The sequence below is a fragment of the Cynoglossus semilaevis genome, chromosome 6, assembly GCF_000523025.1.
Source record: "Cynoglossus semilaevis isolate Cse_v1.0 chromosome 6, Cse_v1.0, whole genome shotgun sequence".
NCBI classification, from domain to species: Eukaryota; Metazoa; Chordata; class Actinopteri; order Pleuronectiformes; family Cynoglossidae; genus Cynoglossus; species Cynoglossus semilaevis.
In genome coordinates this window covers 7,592,266-7,616,202 of record NC_024312.1, presented here as the reverse complement: position 1 = coordinate 7,616,202, position 23,937 = coordinate 7,592,266, and the positions used below count along the sequence as shown (strand labels likewise).

Below are 23,937 nucleotides of genomic sequence, written 5' to 3'. Positions count from 1 at the left end.
CTTAAAATGTCCTATTTGAAAATATTCTAGGGAGTACTTTTATGTTATTTTAAGGACATTTCTGCATACTCTACCTTTAACATTTTTTTTGCCACTTTGACTTTAAATAGATGTTTTATTTCCAGAGGATGTGACAGAGCGGCTTCTTCGCCACCTTTAAGGAGACATGGCTTCTATACAGAGTGAGGGACAAGGCCTGCCATTCATGAACTTACACCTGCTACACTGCCTCACAAACCATGATGGGCTTTCAGCGCAAACGTGTTAGCATGCATACTGTGGCCTGCGGAAAGAGCGCCTGACGACTTGCTGCGGAGGTGAGGCTTGAGCAGATGAAATGTATCATGAGGATACACCTCTATAGAGAAGTGTGATGAAAACAGAGGGATGGGACATTGGGCTGACAGTCGTTTAAATAGGGCTAGCCCAGAATGTGAAGCCTGACGTTGAGGCACGACAAGTTGGCCTTTTCTCCCGTCTCACTTTGTGAATCTCACGTCATATTGATGATATTTTCGTCACCAATTATTAGTTCAGCACCCTCTGTTGTGTGGCTGAGAGAGAGAGAGTAAAAGAAGTTTAAAAGCAGCTGTTGGAAAGCTTAAATTTCTACGTGTGCTTAAAATGGAGACAGCCACATCCCACGTACACTACCAGCATCATCTAGGCAGCAGTGGTGTTCATAAGCTTGTCTTTCTACTCCAAAGTTCAAATCGAAACACTAATTACAGCAGTGTTCCCCTTACAGCTAGGGGTGGAAGGGAGTCGATTTTGAGGAAAATCAGGGGCTTGTCTCCCCCTCTGTGCTGCTTATCTCATGATAAACCTCTCCTTCTTTATCAGGACCTGCCTGCTCTTGTCTGTCTGCTGCAGATAGTCGGTTTGTTCACTCTGTACTACAACATTTTCTAGTCCATCCTGGCTGGAAAAAACCCCATCACTGTTATAAATTTGACCCGTGGAGTTAAGTCACTTTATGCAACAGGCCAGGTTTGAAGCTTTTCCAGTATCTGACAGGACAGGTAGCGGCAGATGGGAGCGGAAGAACGCCCTGAAAATGACATGTTAGCTCTGAATAGCTTCTTGTGGGATGCAGCTGTTTCCTCCAGAGAGGCCACAAAATTTGGAGCCAGGAGGAGGTGGAGGAGGGAAGTGGTTCTACCTGCGATACTGCCAACCACCAACTCCCGGCCTAGATGGAGACTGAGTAGAAAGCTGTCTTTCACTCTTGTCTTTGGTACTTTTCCTATGTGCTGCAGAGGGGCAGGGGGTGAATATTGTACCCTTTGGACCAATTTGGTGTGAATGTCTGTTAGTACAGCATGTGTATTAAAAAAAGATAAAGCATCAACAGCTGCTTTGAAACTTAAACGTCTCTATTTAAAGGTTGTAGGATCTTTTTTCAAGAAGGGTATTTATATATAAAAGTGTTCCAGATCCTGTTACAGTGCAGATTTATACAGTATACACTGCACAAGGACGTTGATATTAAATACATATTTAACCCAGTGCAATGGAACCTGACTTGGAGCATTTCAGAGAAGGAACAGATGTGTTTCTTTAACTGAGGTGGAGGTTTGGTGACATCACGTTTCATGTGGAAACCCTAGACCATAACAGAGTCCAGAACAGGAACATGTTTGTATGTTCTCTTGAATGTAAAAAAATATTTAAAAAAACCCGACAGAAATAAAACGGAAGAGTGCAAATTGTGTAGAGTGTAAGGCTGTTATATGTACTGTATGTTTCTCCTTTTACTGTGTTCAAGCTAACAAGGCCATCCCTGAGCAGGGCGTTTAAATTCCACCCCTGTTGAATTTCAGAGTAAAGTGATGAGTAAATTGTGCAGTTAATGTGAGCACTGCTGAGTACTGTGGTGTTACAGAAAAAGTAACTGTCTTCAATCCTGAGGTGTGTATGTGTATGTGTGTGTGTGTGTGTTTGTGTGTGTACCCTTCTCCTCACATAGAAAAATCCAAAGTAAAATTACATGATAAGACTTGTCAGGTGTGTATTGTTTCTCCTTTTCTTCTGAATCTTGTGAAGTGACTTCAAATGTACATTTGACGTCTAGCCATCGTTTACAAAGCTAAAAAATACAGACGTATGGTACAGAATGTAAATATTGCCATCTTGGAAAAGGCATTACCTTCTTTTAGGATCACACGAGTAATTGCACTATAATAAGCAGTTATGTACAGTATGGTACACCACAGCAAGCGGACGACTGTGCAACACAAGTGTTACGATGAAAAACGGGCCTCGCAGGTGAGAGGCTGAAAGTGCAACAGGTTTCTCAGTTTAAGGCGAGTTGGCTGGGCTGAGCGTGGGGCTGAGTGTGGGGCTAGAGGCATCTGAGCGGCTGTAGTCGCTGAGGGAGCTGGGACGCTTGGTGCCGCCACTGCTGCCGCCGCCGTGAGGCCTTTTCAGCATGCCGGGCTGGAAATCTGAGTGGCGGCGCGCATGCTTCATCAGGTGGTCGCTGCGCATGAAGCGCTTGTCACAGAGTGGGCAACCAAACTTTTTCTCGCCTGTGTGGGTGCGGTAATGACGGGCCAGCTCATCGGAGCGGGCAAACTTCTTACTGCAGTCTGGCCAGGTACATGGAAAAGGCCTCTCACCTGGAAAACAGGAAAAAAGAGTTTTAGGTACGAGAAAGATTTTTAAGACTCATTTTGTAGCAATGATTTACACCTAAACAAGGAAAGATTAAGGTTTGGTTTGTAAGATATTACACAATATCAGGATTAATTGTGATTAATGATGATTGTAAATTATTACAATTAATCACAATAATCAAGGTAAATAGTCATTCCTAAATATGACAAAAAACTTTTTTCTGTAATAACAAATAACAGCAGGTAGATGTACAGTATGTTTCAAAGTCTTTTATTTGTGACTAGTCCAAATGACTGCAGTAATAATAACAAAACTTTGTGAGAAATGATGAGTAAAAGAATGGCTTTAATCCAAGTAAGAGTGTTAGTAAGTGTTAGTGTTAGGTCAAACGCAGGGACGTCTAAACGTTAGACCAGATCTGATTGGAAATGTTGAATAAATTGGCCTATAATTTAATAAAACTATGTTGTATTAATTTAATTTCCCTAGTTTTTTAACTCTGTTCATCAAACTGATAATACAGGTAATGACTCATTGTAAGCCGTGACCACTGATGTGTGCAGAGAACAGATAACTTTCATAAAGAGGAAATCCTGCCGAACAAGTTTAGGCCGTCTTAGCCATAATAGAATCTGCGTCACAATGAAATAATAATCACAGGGTTGGTACTGGCTCTGCTCAAAGTATCTGAATCAAGAATCTGAAACAAAGACAATAACAATAACAAACAATAACTTTTAAAAATCAATTTCAAGAGAATAGTTCAGACACAATAAACTCCACAGGTAATCGGTTACAGAGGCTGAGTGCAAAAGACGCAGACACGGTTGAATTATCTAAACTCCAGATGCTAATCACACACTTAATGATGGCCCAGCCCATTTTCTAACATGCAACTATCTGTGACTCGACACATGGGAAATTACACCCTTCCCCCAAACATCAGGCCATAAAAGTGTGCTTTGACACAAATATATTTGAAGCCAGATGGTACTATATATCTTGTGGGTTTTTTTCCCATTCTGATTTGGAAACAGGATACTGGGAACCAAAACACAGGTCCTTACGAAATATATTCAAGCAATACATTAAATTAATTTTCTATTCTATGGGGCGACATTGTCTGCGAACCTATGGCGAGATGTGTTTCAGCAGGCACAACAATTACGCACTTACAAAAAGGGTTGCAAAACATGTTCTCTCTTCTGTGGTTTCCTGAAGAGAGTGACAGTGGAAACAACAGTGTTCAGCCTCGAATGCCAATGCTACCTGATGCTGTGACTTTTACAAAACACAAACTCAGTTCACTTTGGTCTCAGTCCCTCCCCCCAACCAAAACTGCATGGTACAAAGCATCCAGACAGACAGAGCAGGTCTAGACAGCCCAGTCTGTGTTCTCGCCCCTGACACCTCAGCTCAGCTACAGTCAGCACGCCTCACGGCAGCTCCCTAGAGTCCATATAGGGCACAGGGTATGTAAACTAAGTAACCTAGATAATAATAACATTTGCATTGCACACAGCCTTGTCAATTTTTTTTGCCAAGTCTATACTGGTCTCATTCCAGAGTTAACAAAAAACACTCATTCATCTGCCCTGCATCAAGAGACACCATTCATAACTGCTTGACTGTGTATATCCTGGATTACACTACATGACTGCAGCAACAGAACAGAGCCACAGGCAGACACACAAAGGCCTATTTTCTTATCTGTGTCTCTTTGAAGGGTTTAGCTGCCACTCGCACTGCAAACTAAGTTATTGGCTCAAAAAAGAGCAAAGATCTGCACTCTTCTACGGCTCAATAACCAATGTAACAGATCCAAGAGCATGAATATTTAACCAGACACCAGAGAGCTAGGCTGAAATATCCAGCCTAACTTCTGTGATACAGTAATGCAGTCATAGTGGAAGCATCAGGTATCCAACAGCAGCTCACCAACAAGACGCAAATTGTTTGAACCTCCATGAATTCCTAGAAAACGAGGGGCCGAGAGGAATTACACTGCAGCTAAGAGTAAGCACTTCATTGGTTTCATGTCAATAGTGTGATTGTAAATTCCTTGTTTATTTGCAGTGTTGTGCTATAAGCCATCCTGCAATAGCTCCCTGCCCACCCCCCACTAAGAGTTTGTTCTAAAGCACTCATACATCTCAAAAAAACAATGAGACCTCATAGATAACATAGGTGCTAGCTAGTTAGCATGTCAACCAAAATAAAGAGAGAGAACATGTTTATAGGATTTGCAACTAGAAGGCATTTCATTGACACAAAGTTATGAATTTGCATGTGACAATAAAGCAAATATAACTATTCATTTAAACAGACGTTAATTAATTAATCCTCAATGGCAGCCATGTCAACGTCCACCATAAGCAGCCATCTTTGACAGATCACCACGTGCAGGGTGTGGTGCATCTTTAACAGAACATGTCAGTTTGAATGTCTTTAAGGAGGAGGAGAAGGAGGTGGAGGAGCTGTGAGCGTGGAAACAGGGGAGCTTTTCCCTAACGAACAATGTGACCCACTTACCCATAAACTGAGTTACATCATGTGCACACAAACTGTACTCTGCTAAGCACTTGTGCCCCCCCCCATCCCCATCCCCTTCAAGGCAGTGTAGTTATGTCATTAACACTGTTGTTGTACAGTATAAGTGTTCCTTCAAGGGCCACTGGGTCAGTTAATAAAGTCAGCTCATCCCCGTGTCTCCTGCTCGACCCTACTCTCATTCATATCTTACAAGTTTGGCTCCTGCGTTTCTGGAGAAATGCTGACGAGAAATGGAATCTGTCTCCTCGGTGTAAGGGATGCTATCTGTGAGAGCGAGATCAAATCTCTTTTTGACGTGAGCAGCAGCACAGGAACTCAACACAGTCACCTGTTCCAGCCGCAGCTACCTGCATTTCAAAGCAGAGCAGATAACATTCCTGGTGTGTCCTCGGGCATGGGCTGGACTAACACGGTGTAGGGCTTAAAACCTGCATCTGAGCCTGACATTGGAGAGCTAGTGATTAGTTGTTTAGAATAAAGGGGGGGGTTGAAGGGCTCCCGTGTACTGTGTGAACCTGGTAGGAAATATCTTTTACAGTCTCTAGAACACAATGTGCACATCAAAAAAAAAACTTGTGCAGAGAATCTGACAAAAGGAAAGTAAGACTGGAGTCAGGCCGTGGATCAGAGCTCATTACACACGGGGCTGCCTCACTTCAGTGCCGGCTTAACGGCACAGCCAGCTTGGCATCTTGAAATGAAAGGGACACGACAAACTCTAGTGGCAGAGCCTAGCACAATCCTGTAATTTGGTTGTGTGTTTACAACACACTGACCTGTAACCAACCAGGAGCCAGATGCTCTGCCAGGAGACAACCACTCATGGGATTGTGGGTAATGCTAAAATGACTGCTGAGTCCCTCGCATTAACCACAGCAGAAGGCTAACCTTAGAGCACCTAGCTTTAGCCCTCTATACAAACCAAAGCATAGTCGAGCTTTGACAACAGAGTTGCATTTTAATGCACTGTATTGTAAAAGTGTCAAAGACCGGTCATTTAGAACAGTTTCTGTGGGAGATCTTAGTGCTTCATTTAGTCTGACATTTAAAGGGATAAACAATTAATACTAAGCTATTAAAAATCATCATTGCAGGTCACATAGATTTAGTCCAAGTTGTGAAAATGGCTTCATGCTCAAACAGTGGGCATGGCATAAACATGTACACAAGGTTTGTGCAGAACAATGGTCATACACTGAAGTCTGTGCAGCTCCAAAACAGTTTTTTGTTTTGTTTTGTTTAATTCAGAGTAATTACAGTTTTTAAAAGAACAACATGGTCTTGTTTTAGGGCAGGTGCTTTCACTTGAGGACCTACCCACATTTTTCAGCAAAAATGAAACAGCAGAGAATGATTGTTCTGTTATCGTCTTTTGTCTTTGTGGAGAGGGACGTAGCTCGCCATTTGAATAGGCTGACTCCCTCGTGGGCCTACAGTTGTCATGTTGTGAACAATGGCAGCAGCCTCTGTCCCAGCAGGAGGGGCTCTCCTGTAATGCATTTCAATCAGACAGACTGCATACTAACTGTAACTCGCTGTGCTTGTTCCGCACGGCGCAGGGCTTATTGACATTAACCTGGAGACGTACAGCAGGGAGTCCAGAAGAACTGTCTGTTACTGAACACACTTAGACGCACATTACTTCATCCTTTTACCTCTTTAAGAGAAAGGCTGTGATGACACGCCTACATTGACTCGCTCATCACATTTGTTTCAATTAGTAAGAGTGGGCACTCTCTTTTAGCCTTGAGCAATGCATCCCTGACATGCTGCTGCTGCTGCTAACAGACTCCCGTATCTTTTAATGCTTGGTTAACTAAGGACATGCAAACAGCTGCAGCACAGTATGCATGGGTGTTTTCAGTTGGACCCTACTACCAGGTGGATGTATGATGCCTTGTCACCCACTCCCACAGGACAAACCCAGTTCGTTTTAATGACTGAGCCTGGCACTTTGTTGTCATTCATGACGTGCTACCTTATTAACCGGTGCCAAACAAAAGACCACAGCCGTGTTGGAGCCTAAAACCTTATCGCATGCGCGATAAGAGATGCACGCTGGCGATAGTGCCAGCTGTCCCTGTGTTACACCTGATACTCTGAAGGCAAGTTGGGAGAAAAATATTTTCACGTCTCAGAGGGAACATGATTATACCTTCTTAAAGCCAAGACTGAACAAAATACTTTTGTTCTGAGAGCCTCACCCCAGTGTGCTGTGGTGTGCCTCACAGACTGATTTATCACACCAAGATAGGGGACACACCTCACACGCCATGGGGAACATAAACGACCCAGCGAGAGAGAAAAAAACTCCCTTTGACATTTGCGTTCAGCCATTTCTCTTGTACTTGAGCTGTGCTGATAAGGAGACAGTGGACGCACATTTTGGCGGTGCCTTGTTAGTACTGGTGCTCGTGACGGGGTGTAGTCTGCTGCAGAGGTCAAGGCCCTTCAACGTTAATCAGATTAGCCGTAGATGCATGCAGCTGAATAAATGACCTACATCAGTGCAGGGTATAGACACAGAATGTACTGGAAGCGCACCCCACCCCCAAGCCTGCTCTACTGTACTCTTCTATGTTCTTAATTCTTCAGCTGCAGAACCAACCCTTTGCATGCGATATGTATTTTGCAGTTTTTGAAAAGAAGAGGTAAAAATGCACACAGGTCTGTATCCTTCTCCTCTTCCTGCTGCTGCTGGTAATCAACACCACACCACAAGCCATGGGCGTATATATCTCAAAACACAACAAGCTTCATCATCTATTTTTCTTCTCTGGGCTGGAGAAGGGTGGGAGGGGCCTTATTGAGGAGAAGACAGAGTAGCTTTTATAGTAGTAGTACTCCAGAGCTAGCTAAAGAATACATGAGCCCTGTGGGCCTTTGAAAGCAGCACTAACACAGAACTGCCTGACAGGAGCCTCTCAGTATTATAAGTGCCCACCATGCATGCTTAATCACGGCTAAATCAGGTATCCCACATTAGTGAGGAACTACGCTTCGCATGATATCTCCACATGTAGTGGAGCATATGGACAGCGAATGCACCACAACATGTCTTTATGATTCCTTTCATGGTGCATATCAAAGGATTAGTGTTGGCAAGTCACTGGTTCCAGTCTGGTTTTATTTACATCTAAAGGATCAAGTGGATTTAACTACTACTGCCATTCCACTGGACATGAAGTATATGGCAAATGTGGTACAAGTACATTCTCAGTATTGTAAGCAGTTGCAAGAGACGGACAAATGTTTGTTTAAAAAAACTTAAATGGTAAAAGACTTGGTTCATCACTTTGCACAGCAGACCTCGGGTTCAGACAAAACTTCAGGAATACTAAGAAATACTGAGACCAGGCTCCAACAAACCAGATCATGATCCTTGTGGATCTGTCATTCCAACCAAAGCCTGATGGCAAACTTGCATTAGCTAATTAGCACCAAGCTCACGCCACAGCGTAAAGTAATAATGAAGTTACTTTATTAATGAGCGTTAACAATGAGTGACGACGAAAATGGTGATGATGATACAAGTGCCTACGTTCCAACCACTACGTGACATAAAGAAACTCTGTGCATAGATAACCAGTTGGTATTAGTGTAATAGTGGTTATATCAGAGTATTACTTCATTTATCCTTTGCTGCTTAGGTGACAGCAGATAATTACAAACAAAGGCAAAGTCAAAAATGTTCTAAGACAGATTTTTTTGTTTCAAAAAGTGTCAAAGTTTGCTGTCTCTAACAGCTTTGTCAAGAAAACAAGAACATGTATGGAAACTTGTTAAAATTATTGAAGATGAAGAACACATACCAGTGTTCATTTCCGACTGCAGACAACAAAAAGGTTTAACAAGCAGTGTAACGCCAGCTGTGTTACAGTGCTTGTTAAAGTGTTTATAAATGAAGGATATGTACAGAAAAAAAGCTTTTCTTATTTTCCTAAATTCGTTTTTTTAAATTTGCTCATGACATTTTTGGCTGCATATCAGCAGTAAATTATTTTTTTAAATACCTACATAGAGGGACTGACCCATATGGGTTTTCTGAGTATGAGTTTTCTGCATACTTTGCAACCTAACAGAGAAAATGCTGGCTGGGTAATTGCAAGTTAGCATCTGTCATTTTAGTGCAGGGAAGGAAAATATACATAGTTCAACCTGGAGTCATGGCAAAAACCAGAGAGAAGGGATGGTACAGAGTTCAGTTTTAATGCCCCAGTTGCACTTTTGCACATTTCTGTGCCATGATCAGACCCAAAAACAAGCAGGAAAACCCCATCTCCACCCTGCTACCTCATCACTGCCACCAGCCACACAAGAACACTGTGCACTCTGTGTAGTAGTGCAGCCAAATATAAAACCACAGGCAGAGGTGCAGGATATATAATCAGAAACTCCTGACTTCTTTTTTCCACATGGAACTTGGGATAATTTTGCGTTTACTTAAAAGTGTCATTAACCACAGTTATTTGACCAAAAATAGAAAGCCTGCCTGAATAACTGGGGCTACGTTGTGCTGCCAGGTGGTGCCACTTAAGTTTTTAGGACAGACAGTAAAATGCTCTACAGCGAGAGGTGCCTCCAGCACGAGACAAAAGATGTCCAGACAAAACCTCAAATCAACTGTAAAATATGTCATTAGCCTCATTGTCTTCTAGAAATATTGACCCGGTGATTCAAATAGTTTTCAAATAGGTCTTGTACACTGACAAGATGGCCTTTGTGAGTCCCAGCTGTGGGGTGCACAGAGGACCCGCGCTCTTTCTGAAAAGACATGACTTATAATGAGGTTGTCTGGGGCTGTCTCCTCTCTGGAGATGGCAGTAAGCATGACATGAGCAAAGAGGGAAAACGAGTCTTTGCAAAAACACAAGGAACTAAAAATATCCAAAATAGCTGGTCATCATTGTCCTTCTCAATAAAATAAAGTAAAATGGAGATAAAAATGATCTGCATTTGGCTGAGAAACACCTAAAATAGAGGCAGAGTTCCCTTTCTGGTCTTCATTTAAAACTTAAAACTGCACAATAAAACAGAGATTATACATTTTAAGTGATTGCATTTTCTATACTGCAGGATAAGTGTATGTCTGGGACAGAGGCCACACCTCCAGCTTCCACCAAGACATCAGACAAAAGCCAGTCTGGCAACCATAGCTTTAACTGCTGTGGATTCCTCAGCATCAAACACGATGTAGTGTAATGAGTAATTCCACTTCAACGTGTGCAGCCATGTTTGCTTCTTCCTTGTGTCTCTCTCTAAACCCTGCTTGGAAAATCTAACATCTAAACTATTTTTTTCTGCATTGTGAACTCTAATTCATAAAGAGAGTTTCAGGTTATTCTTGTACCTCCAGGTAATTACACAAAAGTAACGATCTACTCTACAATTTAAAATGCCTTGAACACTGAAAATAAACTTTGCCCATTCCTGAACTGTAGTGACGACAAAAGTCTGATTACAGGACTTCTACACACATCCTCGCACCTTAATGGCAGGGGGGGGGGGGGGGGGGGGGTTGAGAGTTGCAGTAAGACAGTGGACAGTGCAAAACTATGTAATGTATACTAGCTGTAAGATGCAGCATGTTGTGCTGAACTCAAAAGACATACCAGGCAGCGCACATGTAAATAAATGGGATAAGTTTCGAGGATCAAAGTCGAGAGAACACTTTGTTCTGGGGCCTTTGTTGAGTAGTGGTTGAACTCCCCCCCCCCCCCCCCCCATCAGTTTTATAGAGGTGCTTGTCACAATCTGACTGGAATCCATTCTCTCTTAACTCTGCTAGTCGAGGCTGAAGGGAAGTACACTGTGAGAGTCTGGCTGTGTGAAAGCACTGCATGGTTGGCTGAGACAGCCCGGGATGAACTCAGATGACCCACATTCGGGGACCAGCCAATCAAACAGGCAGAATTAGCCGTTATTATAAGAATTTATGAGGCACAAACCAATGGTGAGGCCAGACTTCTGGAATATATGCATGCAAAAAGAAAGGCAAAGGAAAGACTTAATAGGCAGGGAGACATAAAAGTGTCCTAAAAAACACATGGTGGAGGCTGGAGGGAAGCACGCCGAGCTGAAGGCTGGCACACTGCTGTTCATTTGGCCTGAGACAAAGCAGCTGAACAAAGATGAGTCACATTTTACCACGATCCAATCACATTAGTAGAAGCTGTCCCCACCATCAGAAATACCAAGAAACAAACAAGTCACATAAATGAAACCCAAAAGTGGTGATCCTAAATGAAGCAAAAGATCAAATATAAAAATCACGCCCAGCTTGGAGATAGGAGACAAAAGTGAACTAAAACGCTGGGATTGATTATTAATAATTTAATTCTCCTGGCAAATTCTTAGTTGCATCAGTTTTCTGCTCCCTCTGCCCTTTCCTTGCTGACAGTTTGTGCAGTACAGCTGTACAGTTTAAATTGCAGTGAAGAGGTTTGAATTGTGTCAATGGAAAAAAAACAAGTGACGACAATAGCATTGCTGCAACACAGGGGATGTGAAAAAGCCAATATAAACTCACAGGGGTTGGTCTGCAGTGAGATATTTTACAAGCATATGGTTTCCATATGGATTTATACTATGAGATAGTAAAAGAAATGAAAGCCCACTAAAGTTAGAGTCTCATTAGCAAAGAGATGGGAATGTAGCACTGTGAGGGATTCATACTGAATATTTTCCATTTGAGACCAAAGCTAAAAGTGTGTCTCAAAAAGATGACGGTGCTTTGTTTTTGCACATCCTGTGCAGCAACTACAGATATATGTCAAGTTCATACAAGGCGTTCCCTGTGTGATCCAGGGATGTGTGTGTGTGTGTGTGTGTGAGGGGAGTGGGAGCTGCAGTCTACACAACAGCAGCAGAGGAAAGGAGGAGCAGGAGAGGCTCGTGAGTCTAGGCTCTGCTAGCTGAGTCTGTTGCTGGCCAGATCAGCTGGCAGTCTGTCTTGTGGGGGTGTGGCACATCACAACAAAGAGCTGTGGACAGGCGGGAGACTCTACGGCTCTCGTCATAAACCTCGAAAATTCGAGTCGATTCACATCATTTTATTTCCCATCATATTTGACACACGCCTGTCCTGCGGAAACGCACGGCGCGACCACCGCGATATGCGGTCCTTCCGGCCGCTCGTGCGTAAAGACGCCGTTGACCTGGAGCCGATAAAACGCATCTCAATATTTCCTGTCTTTTTGTCTCTGCAGTGTGCGTACAATCCCTGACTACTGGACATGTCTCTAAAAACTTTCATGCACGCGCAGTTTTATTCCGCACCTGTTTATTTGTGGCATTTTTAGTCACCACATTTCCCCCGCAACCGTGTGCGTACACGTTTGAATGTAAATGTATAGATTTGTGATTTAGTTCTGCACCTGGGTTTAACTTTACACTGTGGGGTTTTTTTTTTTTTTAAAAAGCCACTGTCGTCGTTGCTGTTGTTGTCTTGGTGGGGGCGCAGAAGGACTGAGCTGTGACAAAGCTCTGAACTCTTGAGTGGGAGTGGCACTGTTTTCACCTCCCCCCCTCCTTCCCCTCTCACTATCTCACTCCCTCCTCCTCCTCTACCCGAAATTAAAATGACATTACACTAAAGTTCATCCAAGTTAATGCAAAAACAAAAAACAAAAAAAAAAACGCCGTGGTGCAAATGTGGCGACAGTGTCCAGTGTGAGTGTGCGGTGCCTCTGCTTCACAGTGAACCAGCGAATCTTTACGCATATGACCGACAGTCGGTGTGGGAGGCTGGGAGCCACCTGCTCTAACTGTAGCACAAACACTGCCCCCTCAATGAAAACAGAATTACAATTCCTGCCTTAAATGCCCTGCTCTGACAGAAACCATCATAAAGTAACAAGAGTAAGACTTTGCAGCATCCGCTGGCACTGACCTGTGTGTGTCCTTAGATGAGCTTTGAGGTGCGATGATTTGCCATAAACTTTTTCACACCCTGAATAGTGGCATTTGTGCTTTTTCTGGGGTGACTCTTGCTCCGCTCGACTCCTCGATCTTTTGCCTCTTTGTCTGAGCGCAGGATCGGAGATGCTGGTAGGTGTGGCAGACTTTCCATCACCATCAACACCACCACCATCGGCATAAGCTTTGAGGTTCGGCATGCTCTCTTCCTTAATTTTGGCCTGCTCGCCAACATTGTTGGGAGTCTGCTGGTTAAAATCCGCCAGAATTCTTGCCACCACAAACAGAGAGGAGTTGTCTTTCACCAGGCTCTCCTTTATTTCATCAGCGTTTCTAGAGGAGGACGGGATCTCTGGTTTAATCTCCCTGTTCCCTTTGGGAGCGTGGACAACTGCGCGACTGGACATTGAAACAAGGCACTCTGCTGCAAAGCGGTGATCCATTCTGTCGTTCAAGCAGCTCATCTGCTTTTAAGGACTTCAAAATGATAATTGAAAAATAATAAGAAGGGTTGATAAGATGTTACAAAAGTACTTGATCCGTGGTTCCCTTTGTGTGGTAGCGAGGAGAAGGTGGCGGTTCACAGCTGAGAAGTGACTTTAAGCTCTTACCCGGCTTTCCAGTATCATCAACATCCTGTGTGAGAAACGCCTTGAACAAAAACATCAGACAAACCCCTCCAGATAGAAAGGGAGAGATGGAGGAGAGAAAACCAACCAAAAGTCTTTTGTTTAGTGCAGCGAGGCTGGAAACAGGAACTCTGCACACTTGGATGTGTTAACTCCCATCGCGGCTTCTAACGCTCCGGCATAGTGAGTGTGCGCGTCTCCCGAGCGCTTGTTCCTGCTGCTGGTATCCTTGGCTGGGGGCGTGTCGACCGGCAGCAGCATCGTCAGAGTGGCCGCTCATTCATTGGGCACCGCGTGTCCTCAGATGCACCGCACAATCTGAGTTGCCTGAAAGTTTCCCCCACAGGTTGCACACGAGTGAGACGGTTGTCTGCGTGCACTGCAGAGAGGGAGAGAGAGAAAGGGAGAAGGAGAGAAAGAGGGAGGGAATCAGGGAAGGAGACACAAAGGTAGCTGGATTATTCCGCAGCATCCTGTCCATGTCCTTGTTCAATCCTTGTTTCTTTTGTTTGACAAACAGGCGGCGACAGAAGGACTTGATGTGCTTTTAAAAAATAACGACGAATAGATATCAATCAATTGTTCCCAATCTTCCAGTCTGTACACTCTCCACACATGTTAGCACCCCAAAACGCAATACTCCCCAAAATACATATGCAAAGAGCAACACAGCAGTTTCTAAAAAAAAAAACCATTAGGTGTTTGTATAAAATGTAAGGCAGGCAGCACTGAATCTAAAAGAAAACAACAGCCATACAATAACCTCCCCCTTCCTACCGTTGTTTTTATGTTGCTCCAGGAAGTGCATGGTGATGCATTCATGAGCAGTGACATAACCCTCAGTCTGATTTGGTGGTGCGAACAACATTCCCTAAAAATCTGTTAAGGCCAAAGAAAGAGAAGCACAGTGGGTTTGTGAGCCTGGACGAGACTGGCTATTAAGAAATAATTTATCTCTAATAAAACGTGTTAAGTTTTCAAATTTATTTTTTAATCCATATGGGATGTAAGTTAATATGGATCAAAATGGCCAAAATTTAAGTATCGTGGCATTCTGTGGTTTTGAGCCCCACAGAACTGCAGAGCCGTGGTCGACATTCGCCTGACCAACCACACTGTCAAGATGGCTTCCATGAGACAGACACTTGAAGAGTCTGATCTTTGGACTTTCAAGGTATTTGGACTTCCTGGTTCATGACAACCACTGGGTGTTGTGTGCAACATTTTTGTCATGAAGTAAAATGCCCCAAGCTTCAAATACAACCGTTCAATGACAAAAGAGGAAAGAATGTATTAAAAGAGGAAATGTCACACAGGAGCATTTAGACCACTGAGTTGCCTGATCTAAAAACACGTTTCATGACATTGGAATTCCCACAGTGAAACAGATAAATGCAAGCACAGAAAGTGTGATGCATCAAAAGGGTCTCAATATGTGTCCACAAAGTTTGCAGTCTAATGACAATGGCCATAGTGTGAATCATATTGTGTGGGCTACTCTGACATGTGGGATATAGTATTAAAAAATAGCCATTTTTATTCAAACCTTTGTTTGTTGGCTGTTTTTCTGAACCCTTGTCATTATACCAAACGGAATAATGTGATGGTACATTGCATGTTTTTAAATATTTCAGGACATAAGAATAATGTGATGGTACATTGCATGTTTAATATTTCAGGACATATTATTTGTATTTTTAAAAATATAAATAGAATGGCCTGAAATGTTCAGTTTCTGTGTTTTCATACACACACATGGAGGGGAGTCAAATCAACAGATCAAAGTCCAGGGTAGAAGCAGCTGATGACATTGATTATAAACAAGGACCAACTTGAATATCCTCACTAACCCCTGGAATCCAGATTTTACTGCTTAGATGATGAACAAAGTAAAATTCTGTTTGGTACAAAATGTTCTCAGGGATCAGTGTCTGCCACTCTGCAGCTCCTTCATCTGGTATTGTTCCATAATAAAAGACTAGTTAGCTAAAACTCTTTGCACACCTTTAAAGGAATAAGAACCAAATTCATCAGTACTAAGATCATCTGTGAAGATCAGATCCGTATGATCTCCTGTATGACTGAATGCACAATTTCAGCAATTGACAAAAGCCCACACAAGAGAGTTCCCAGTGTTCAGCGTGAGCACGGCATTCAGAGGGCCATCTGGCTGTATTATTTTACATATTCTTTCAACAGTGAAACACGGCGTTCTTGTGTTTCATGCGGTGCTTGGGTGATCTGTTCGACCGAGAGTACGTCAAGAGGGTGCAGTTCCTCTTTCACAGCATTATTTCTCAAAGCTGTGTAGAAATAGCAAGTGTCTATCAATTCCCACAGGGTGTCAACTAAGCACGAGAAGGCAAGAATCTGCTGCAGCTCTAAAACTAACAGGCAACAGTGTCTCTCACTCTGTACCTCTGCAGCAATCTGATTTCCACATCCCAGCACCAACTCCCCAAATGCACAGTGTCCAAACAGCACAGTGTCATGTAGTGACATAGAAGTTCTGAAGCAGGAAGAGCTGTGCTATCGACCTGTTCACTGATGTTTGTATTGGGAGATCCTGTTTAAGTACAAGCAGGACAGCCTGACCACTGCGGTTCTGATGGCCTTTGTGAAAAAGCCAGGCAGAAGTAAAACAAAGAAGCTGAAGAAGTAAAAAAAAAAAAAAACCACAAGTGGGTTTTGTTGTTTTATTATAGACCTGTGAGAGTTTTGTTTCTGTCTACAAAAGGTGCTGATGTTCTAGATCGTCTTTTGGAAGCTTCTGCGCTGTTTGATCCCAATGTTAACAACCCACCATGAGATCAGCCAGTCATATATGCACATCTTGAAGCGTTGAGTTTTACTGTTTGGTGAAAGCAGTGGGTGGAGTTGCAGGAGATATTTGTGATGGTTCTTAGTGTGAATGTGAGAACGGGGAGGTTACTGTGCGTGACATCTGCTGTCATAAACTACAGAGCAGAGATAAAACAGTCAATCATTTATTAAGTACTGAAGAACCCTTTAAAGACAAAACTATGGTTCCCAACTGCGCCATCACAGATGCAGGGTTCACAACCCGAAAGTAGGTTCTGGATAAAACCATTGATATCAAAGTTTGTTGTTACTGGAGAAAGAAACTCTTTGACTACTCACAGAAGTTCACTCCATTTGTTGTGCTGTTGCTGCTTTGTTCAGGGGTAGGAAAGAAGCTAAATTGAGTTTAAATTATTGTCCAATAGTGGACTATTTTCAATGAGGAAACCAAATCAATAAAAACAGCCTCTTAAAAGACCAGATTGATTATCTTCTCTAAAAAACAGAGCTTGATTGTATAGCCCTAGTAAAGAAGCAAAGACACAATTCTAGATTTAGTTCAAATAATACTAAATCCCTAACAGGCATTTTGTTAGGAGAAGTGTAAACTTAAGTGTAAAACTGAACAGCATCAAGATTAGAGATAAATAAATGAATGTAAACTTAGTGCATAAGTAAATTTCATCAGCTCCAATGCACTTTAAATTTTCTTTTTTTTTTTCTTTTTTGTGAATCAGGGAAGTATTAACACTGAGGTTTTTCATGTAGTTTTCTTTAGGTTTTTTTGCCTAAAGGTTTTGCCTAGGCGTTTTGTTTTATTATTATGGTTTTTCATGTAGTTTTCTTTAGGTTTGTTTGCCTAAAGGTTTTGTTTTATTATTATTTTTTTTACATCAGACCAACTACACTGTAATACTGTTGTTGTCATTGTTGTGCATAGACGCAGCATAGACAGTAGCCAGGCATCCTGACTAATGATGACAAAACAGGCAGAAATTACACCTGGTTTATAAATCTGCACGGGTCAAACAGTTATATAAGCATTAAATAACACAGTCGACAAGGTCAAGAGGAGATACTATTACCTTCCCTCTCTGTAATACTAAGCATACATGCCCGTGTTTTGATAAGCCACAGGTGAAATATGGGTCTTTGCTATTGGGATGATGAGTGAAAACAAGCAGAGGATTACGTGCGGTGCCTCATCACATGAGGCCAGATGAGTCAGTCAGGTGTAGCTGACATGACTGAACTGTGTTATTGTAACAAAGTGCAGCCTCCCTGCCGTCTAGCAGGATGTACTGGTTACAGTGTTATTGACTCCTTATCATTACTGTCAAAACATGACCATTAGACACACATGGTGAAAACAGAACACAGATACGTAAGTTGTCAGTCAGAACAACAGTGAGAGCCAAATATTCACTTGACACATGACTAATGAGACCAAGAGTACTCGCTGCTTCTTTATGCTAGAGTCAAAAGTCATTCAAATGGAAAGTTATTGCAACTGAAGAACTAGGTTCCTGTCCAAAGGTGTGACTGGTAGAAAAGTACCGAGATTTTAAAGGTGGAGCTTCCCAACACTCCATGAACAAGGCCATGAACCGATAAAGACATACTGTAAAAGTAGATTACAGTAGATAGGGAGTTTAGTGGTTCCCAAAAGTCAAAACTTAATGTTATTTTAATTTAAAACATTGGGTTCCTACAAAAGCGTTGCCCTAATTACACAAAGTAAATACAAACCAAACCATATTATTACTGTGGCATAAATAAATAAATGATCACTGGGCTGGCAAACACCCTGCGGGGCCTGCCCCTCACATTGGGAACCAGTGAACTTGTAAGTTAAGGCTTATTTGAGTTAGGACTTATTTGCAAAATCATCACAAGACCTTCACCACAGTGGTACTGCTAGAAACCATTTTAAAGGGGAACTATTTATTTTCCTGATAAATTGTTTGTGTTGCAACAATGCTAAAATGTCTGGGAAATGTTTGGCCTCCACTGTGTGTCTTTTACAACAACTAAATGAATGAAATTTCTTTTTCACATTTTGGCTTGTGTTTTATTTCTAACCTGCTCTTAACTCACACAGGACACATGATATCTCTTAGATATCTCCTCAATATCAACATACACAGCCAATGTACACAGTAGACACATTCTATAATGACAGCTAACAATAAATATCTAAATATCACACATTCTATAATGACAGCTAACAATATATATCATAATAAATCTGTGTGGTTTTTTTATTAACCAAATGTTATATTACATTCTGTGACTATGACTAATCAATCACTTATGAGTAATCATTCAGTTTCAGGTCTTATGCTAAGTTCTTATGAGCCTGTAAACGTTGCTCATTTTGAACACAAACAGATTATTGCCAGCGGGTAAACATGACCTTCAACAGTAATTGTGCTCAGAAAAGCGGGGAGATAAACCCCAGAAAAGCAGTGCAGACCAGATTGTAAACATGCTGTTATGCAGGTGTCCTCCTTTAACAAAGACAACAAGTAAGTTGAGACTGCAAGAAAGGTGAGGAGCAACTGCACAGTCTGCTGACATAATGAGGCACTCAGAGGCGCCTCGACTCTGAGGCATCCTGCAGGAAGAGGGTGGACCCTGAAGGGGCTGGTGAGGGTGGAGGTGGTTACTGCATCAGTTCACACAAGGCTGGTTGGGTGTTTGTTGTCATGGAAGGAGTTCAGTTTGGTCGTCATCCTCCCTCTGACTGCGCCTCCAGGCTCTCCATGTTCATCCACACAACAGAAGCAGTACTTTTCAACAGTATGTTAATCCTGCCTGCCTCCCCCGCCATGGTGCAGCCTCCCAAGCACACCACCACAAAGAACTGAGTGCACTCCTTAACAGGACGTGTTCAGTTGTTTACTGGCATGAAGTTAGAAAAGGAAGAGCCTGCTCAAAACAGTTGTTTTATCTAGTGACGTTAATACGGAAAAACAGTCATGTATGCAACGCTGACATCAGAATCCACGTCAGTCTCTTGACCCTGGGATAGCAATGAGCCATGAGTTATGTACTGCCATCTTTGTCCTCTCACATAACAGCATGGGGCCTTTGTCCTCTTAACACAATACAGCTCAAAAGAGCAATGTGAGGCAGACCCAGTTTAGTTTTTTTGTGCCTATTTGCTGGTCTGTAGTATTTCTATTGAGAATTCATTGATGCAGTGGCAACGGTCCCCAACCATTTTTGTACCAAGGACCACTCGCCTGGTGTCAGCCATCACTACGGAACGGTAATACCTTGCCATCGTTGAAGGATTATTGCATTTTCAAAATAAAAAAATATTTTAGACTTCACTGTTAGTATCAGAGTCTGAATGATGTATTGACCACTTATCTACTGCACTTGAATAACAAATCAGGTAACAAAAATAAAATCTAATCCAGCTCAGTGTAATGCAGAGGTCCAGGGTTACATGGAGCTGTACACCTCCAGCAACGCTGCGCCAAAAACATTAGCCCATTGTGAAACATTAACGTCTCATGAGGAAATGTTACACCTGTGTGGTCTCTATGTTAAAACTGTATACATACACATATATATTTCTGTGTTGTTTACCTTCATGTAATCATTTGAATGGAAATACAGCTGTGGTCCCCATTAATTAAATACCAGTATTTTGTAAACATTTAAATGTGTTTTGTTTCGATTTCGTGTGCAAGGTAAAACTTGTTTGAAGTTTATTGGTGTTTGTGCAGTTGACGTGCACGTCTTCAACCTCAAAGTAGAGCACACGGAGAAAAAACAACCAGGCTGAATTTCACAACATACGATTTCCAGTGAGGCGCCCTGACATCACATGGTTGTTTTCACCGCTTCCACCACACTGCGTTCTAAAGTCACCGGGTTCACCAGTGGGCGAGGCTCCACGCAGACTGTTACGGCGCGCGCACACACGCTCACACACGCACACAACCTCTGCCCTGGTGCCTGAACCACGCTGACCGCAGGGATGCGCCCGGCGCAAATGGCACCGGACCGTTCCCAGCTTCTCCCTTTCAAAGAATCCAGCCTGTCACTACTGCCTCCACAGGGGACATGCGCCGTTTATCCTCAAGTGACCCCAGTGCAGTAGCGAGAACATCCCGTTCCTGGGATATTATTAGCTCACCTGACGTCACCAAAGCGTGGCGGACCATTTTTGCTAGACACGCAACGGAGCCACAAAGTGTGCCAGCGACACATTTCCCTCCTCAAGCAAACATGGTAATGAAACAGACAGTCATCACCGCTTTGCACCAGCTGTCTCTACTGTGCACTACAACTAACGTGATCACCACTTGGAATCGCTTCGCACCGTGTTATTAAGGTGGCGAACTGACAGCAACTTTGATATGAGACGTTCAAAGTCCAACACTGAAGGATGACACGTATTCAGCGACAAATGTGATGGAAAAAATAAGTCAGTCTGTAGAAAAATAACTCACTGAGTTTTCTGACAAGGCCTGAGCCACAGTTGATGATCTGAGAGCCACAGACCACAGTTCACAATAAGCCATATGTTAACTAAGTCCCTTCCCCCCTGTTGCTCTGCATAGCTGCAAAGAGGGGAGGGAGAGAGGAAGGCCGGGTGTGTTGCTATGTTTCTGTGGGAGTCTCCTGTCTAGAGGATCTATGGGCAGGCTGATTCTGAAGGCTGACATGGCAGTAGTCTATGTAGGTCAACTACGACGCAATACACTCAAGCAGCCCCCAAAGTGTACTGATAAATATGATACCCCTGTCAAGTGCTATTAAATGAGCTCTTATCTTCATTACAAGTTGTGGTGTGATATATAAACGTTAAACACAAATTGTAGTTCATTCATCCTCCTACCTCGACATCCTTTTCAGAGCAGCTCCTAGTGCCAGCAGTCACTGGGTGAGTGCAGGGACGTTGGACAGTTTGCCAGTCAATCACTGGGCTACAAAAGGAGACAAACAAATGTTCACATTAGGGATTAGGGATGATATTAGCACAATCATGTACAATCTGTAAAAATCTGTTTTTCCTCCGATAATGAAAACCTAATGACCAAATATCTGGGTTTCCCCAAATATGCTGAAATTCCTTGTGGAATTCCTGAGACGTTTGCCACTGCATATACTGGTACCAGTTCATATTGGAATCAGGACGTGAGTTTTTTTTGGACAAATTGGAAAAAGGAGGTGATAATGCAGAGAACGTGTGAAAATGATTTGTCATGATGTTGCATCAAAATCTGAGTCACCCCATTATAGCCTCACAGATCTCACCCACAGACAGGGTGCTATTGAAAGATCCAGCTGTCAATCACATGCAGCATCCACTCACAATTACCACCTTACTTTATTTTCACTGACAATGCCGCCTCCCTTTCTCTTTAAATGTAATCATAATTGACCAAACTCATATACATGAGGAAAAGAGACTTGAAAATGAACGGTTCAGATTACAGGCTACACACTGTAGTGTTGAAATCCAATGCAGAATTTTCCTTTCATTTAGCCTCACCCCTGTTCTTATTTACAGTCTGTGAAGAAAACATGGCATTCCAGAAAACCAGATTATTGTGATTCACCCTCCTACCTGTTAGCAGTTGTCTCACATTACAAGAGCTGCGTTGCCGTTGTGCTTCCTCCTCACAGGCAAGGCTTGCAACGCTGTCCAAAAGTGTGATTTTACCGGCTCTGTTCTATTAACAATCTTGGCCCAGTAACTGAGGCCTATCCCAACATTTTGTGTGAACACGCAGTATTGTTGCTGTACAAATTTTTGTTCCATAATAGCTAGTCTGACAAGCTGTCCTAGAAATCCTTTGATGTTTTGTTACGCCTCAACTGTAATCCTTTGTTGATTGCAGGCTGATTCTTGTAGTAACAGAATACAAAGCTAATTGTTCATTAATTATTGTAACATGTTGTCTGACTCAGAAGGACGTCAGGACTCTTGTTATCAGTTCTGCTCCCACAGGTTTCTGTTCCCACATTTGTTACTGTAAAGGTGAAGGTTTTATGTAATGGGCTAACTAGCTACCAGAAACCGGGGAGTACAGCTAGCATTTAGGACAGCAATAAATCAAAACAATATCCATCTATGTACTGTAACTACTACCAGTGTAGGTCGTCTAGTTCATCACTACTGATGGTGTATCACAGTGGTCATCAACAGGGGACCTCCAGCCACTAGATTGTTCACAAAGCCACTGCAGCAGGGCCATGACGTTTACCCAATTAGACATTTTCATACATATATTTTTTTTAAACACATTTTTTGACAAATGTAATTTTCTCCAAATAAACTTCAAGATCTAATCAAGATGACTGATGGTTATCAGTTGAAGTTAATTACAGGTGTGTTTATTAATGTATTGTTACAGCCACACTAAAAATGAATATACGAAAGAAAATCTAAAATAAATATTTGTACTGAATGTAGAATAACTTTGACCATACCTTCATCAGTTTTGGGCTCGAAAAAACGCTGAAGGCCAATGATGTATTTTATTCTAAAAAAAAAGGGAGAGAAGTGTTTCTGTTTACTGTGGCAAGAGGTAATAACCAATGTGTCAAACTAACAGAGGTAAGATGAACAAAATGTTTAAATGTTACACAGAGACACTGATATTTTAATGTTACACTATGCTGCATCTTTACCGATATATCCGCAGTGATATATCCTTTAAATTTCTTTCAATCTTTATGCGTTGTGTACTGACAACACTGTAAACTGACAGACTGGCACAACAGCCTCACACAGTTTGTGTCACTGGTCACAAGGGTGTTTCCTATGTTAAATCCTCTCATTTTATTCATTTTATACTGTGGCTGTATTGCATAAGCACACCTGCATCAACAAGTAGAAGGTCCCAGGCGTTCACCACAGGAAAGGCACCAGGTGCTTTCAGATGCCAGATGACACATCGCATGGATTTACTGAGTTAATGCCCACATTCACTACTGCAGTGTTTCCATAGTCTTGTTAGACCGAGGGTGAAGTAAACAAATGTTTTGCAGTACGTTCCTTCACAGTCCTAAACATTTCGATGGCCTGCCACAAAATATGAAATACAGTTTAGCTCTTGTCAGCTGATTTGGTTTTGTATGTTGTTTATAGATCCTAGAGAAGAATCATGGCAGCGAAGGAGGACATGACATGGTTGGTGTAACAACGGAGGAGGCAGGGGACTGTGGTGGTCTATGGGGAGGGAGCAGTCAACAGAAGTACATGATTTAACCTTCTGAGGCTGTAGTCTAGCTTCATCTCCTGGAGCTGGCCCCTTTTCTTTCCTCCTCTGTAGAGAGCATTATGCAAATTAAAATAGAATTTAGATAACTATAAATCTAAGCTGACATTTTATTGCTACTAAGAACTGACAACAAAGGGCTGCTGATGTCCTGAGCTAAGGTTCAACCA

General features: G+C 42.4%; 1 protein-coding gene across 2 annotated transcripts in view; it reads right to left on the bottom strand.

Annotated features, from left to right (window-relative positions):
• Positions 1-2,224: 2,224 nt before the first annotated feature.
• The window catches only part of klf13 (Kruppel like factor 13), a 37,778-nt gene continuing 16,065 nt past the window's right edge, over positions 2,225-23,937 (bottom strand). The window contains exons 4-6 of one of the 2 annotated variants that reach the window (XM_017032943.2): positions 21,379-21,466; positions 13,064-14,097; positions 2,225-2,621 (exon numbers count right to left, since the gene is read on the bottom strand). In XM_017032943.2, coding sequence (XP_016888432.1) covers positions 2,302-2,621; positions 13,064-13,553 — 810 coding nt within the window. In that variant the 5' untranslated portion in view covers positions 13,554-14,097; positions 21,379-21,466 and the 3' untranslated portion in view covers positions 2,225-2,301. Of the gene's footprint in view, positions 2,622-13,063; positions 14,403-21,378; positions 21,467-23,937 lie in introns of those variants that run through there. The other variant, XM_025055911.1, reaches the window with a different exon arrangement.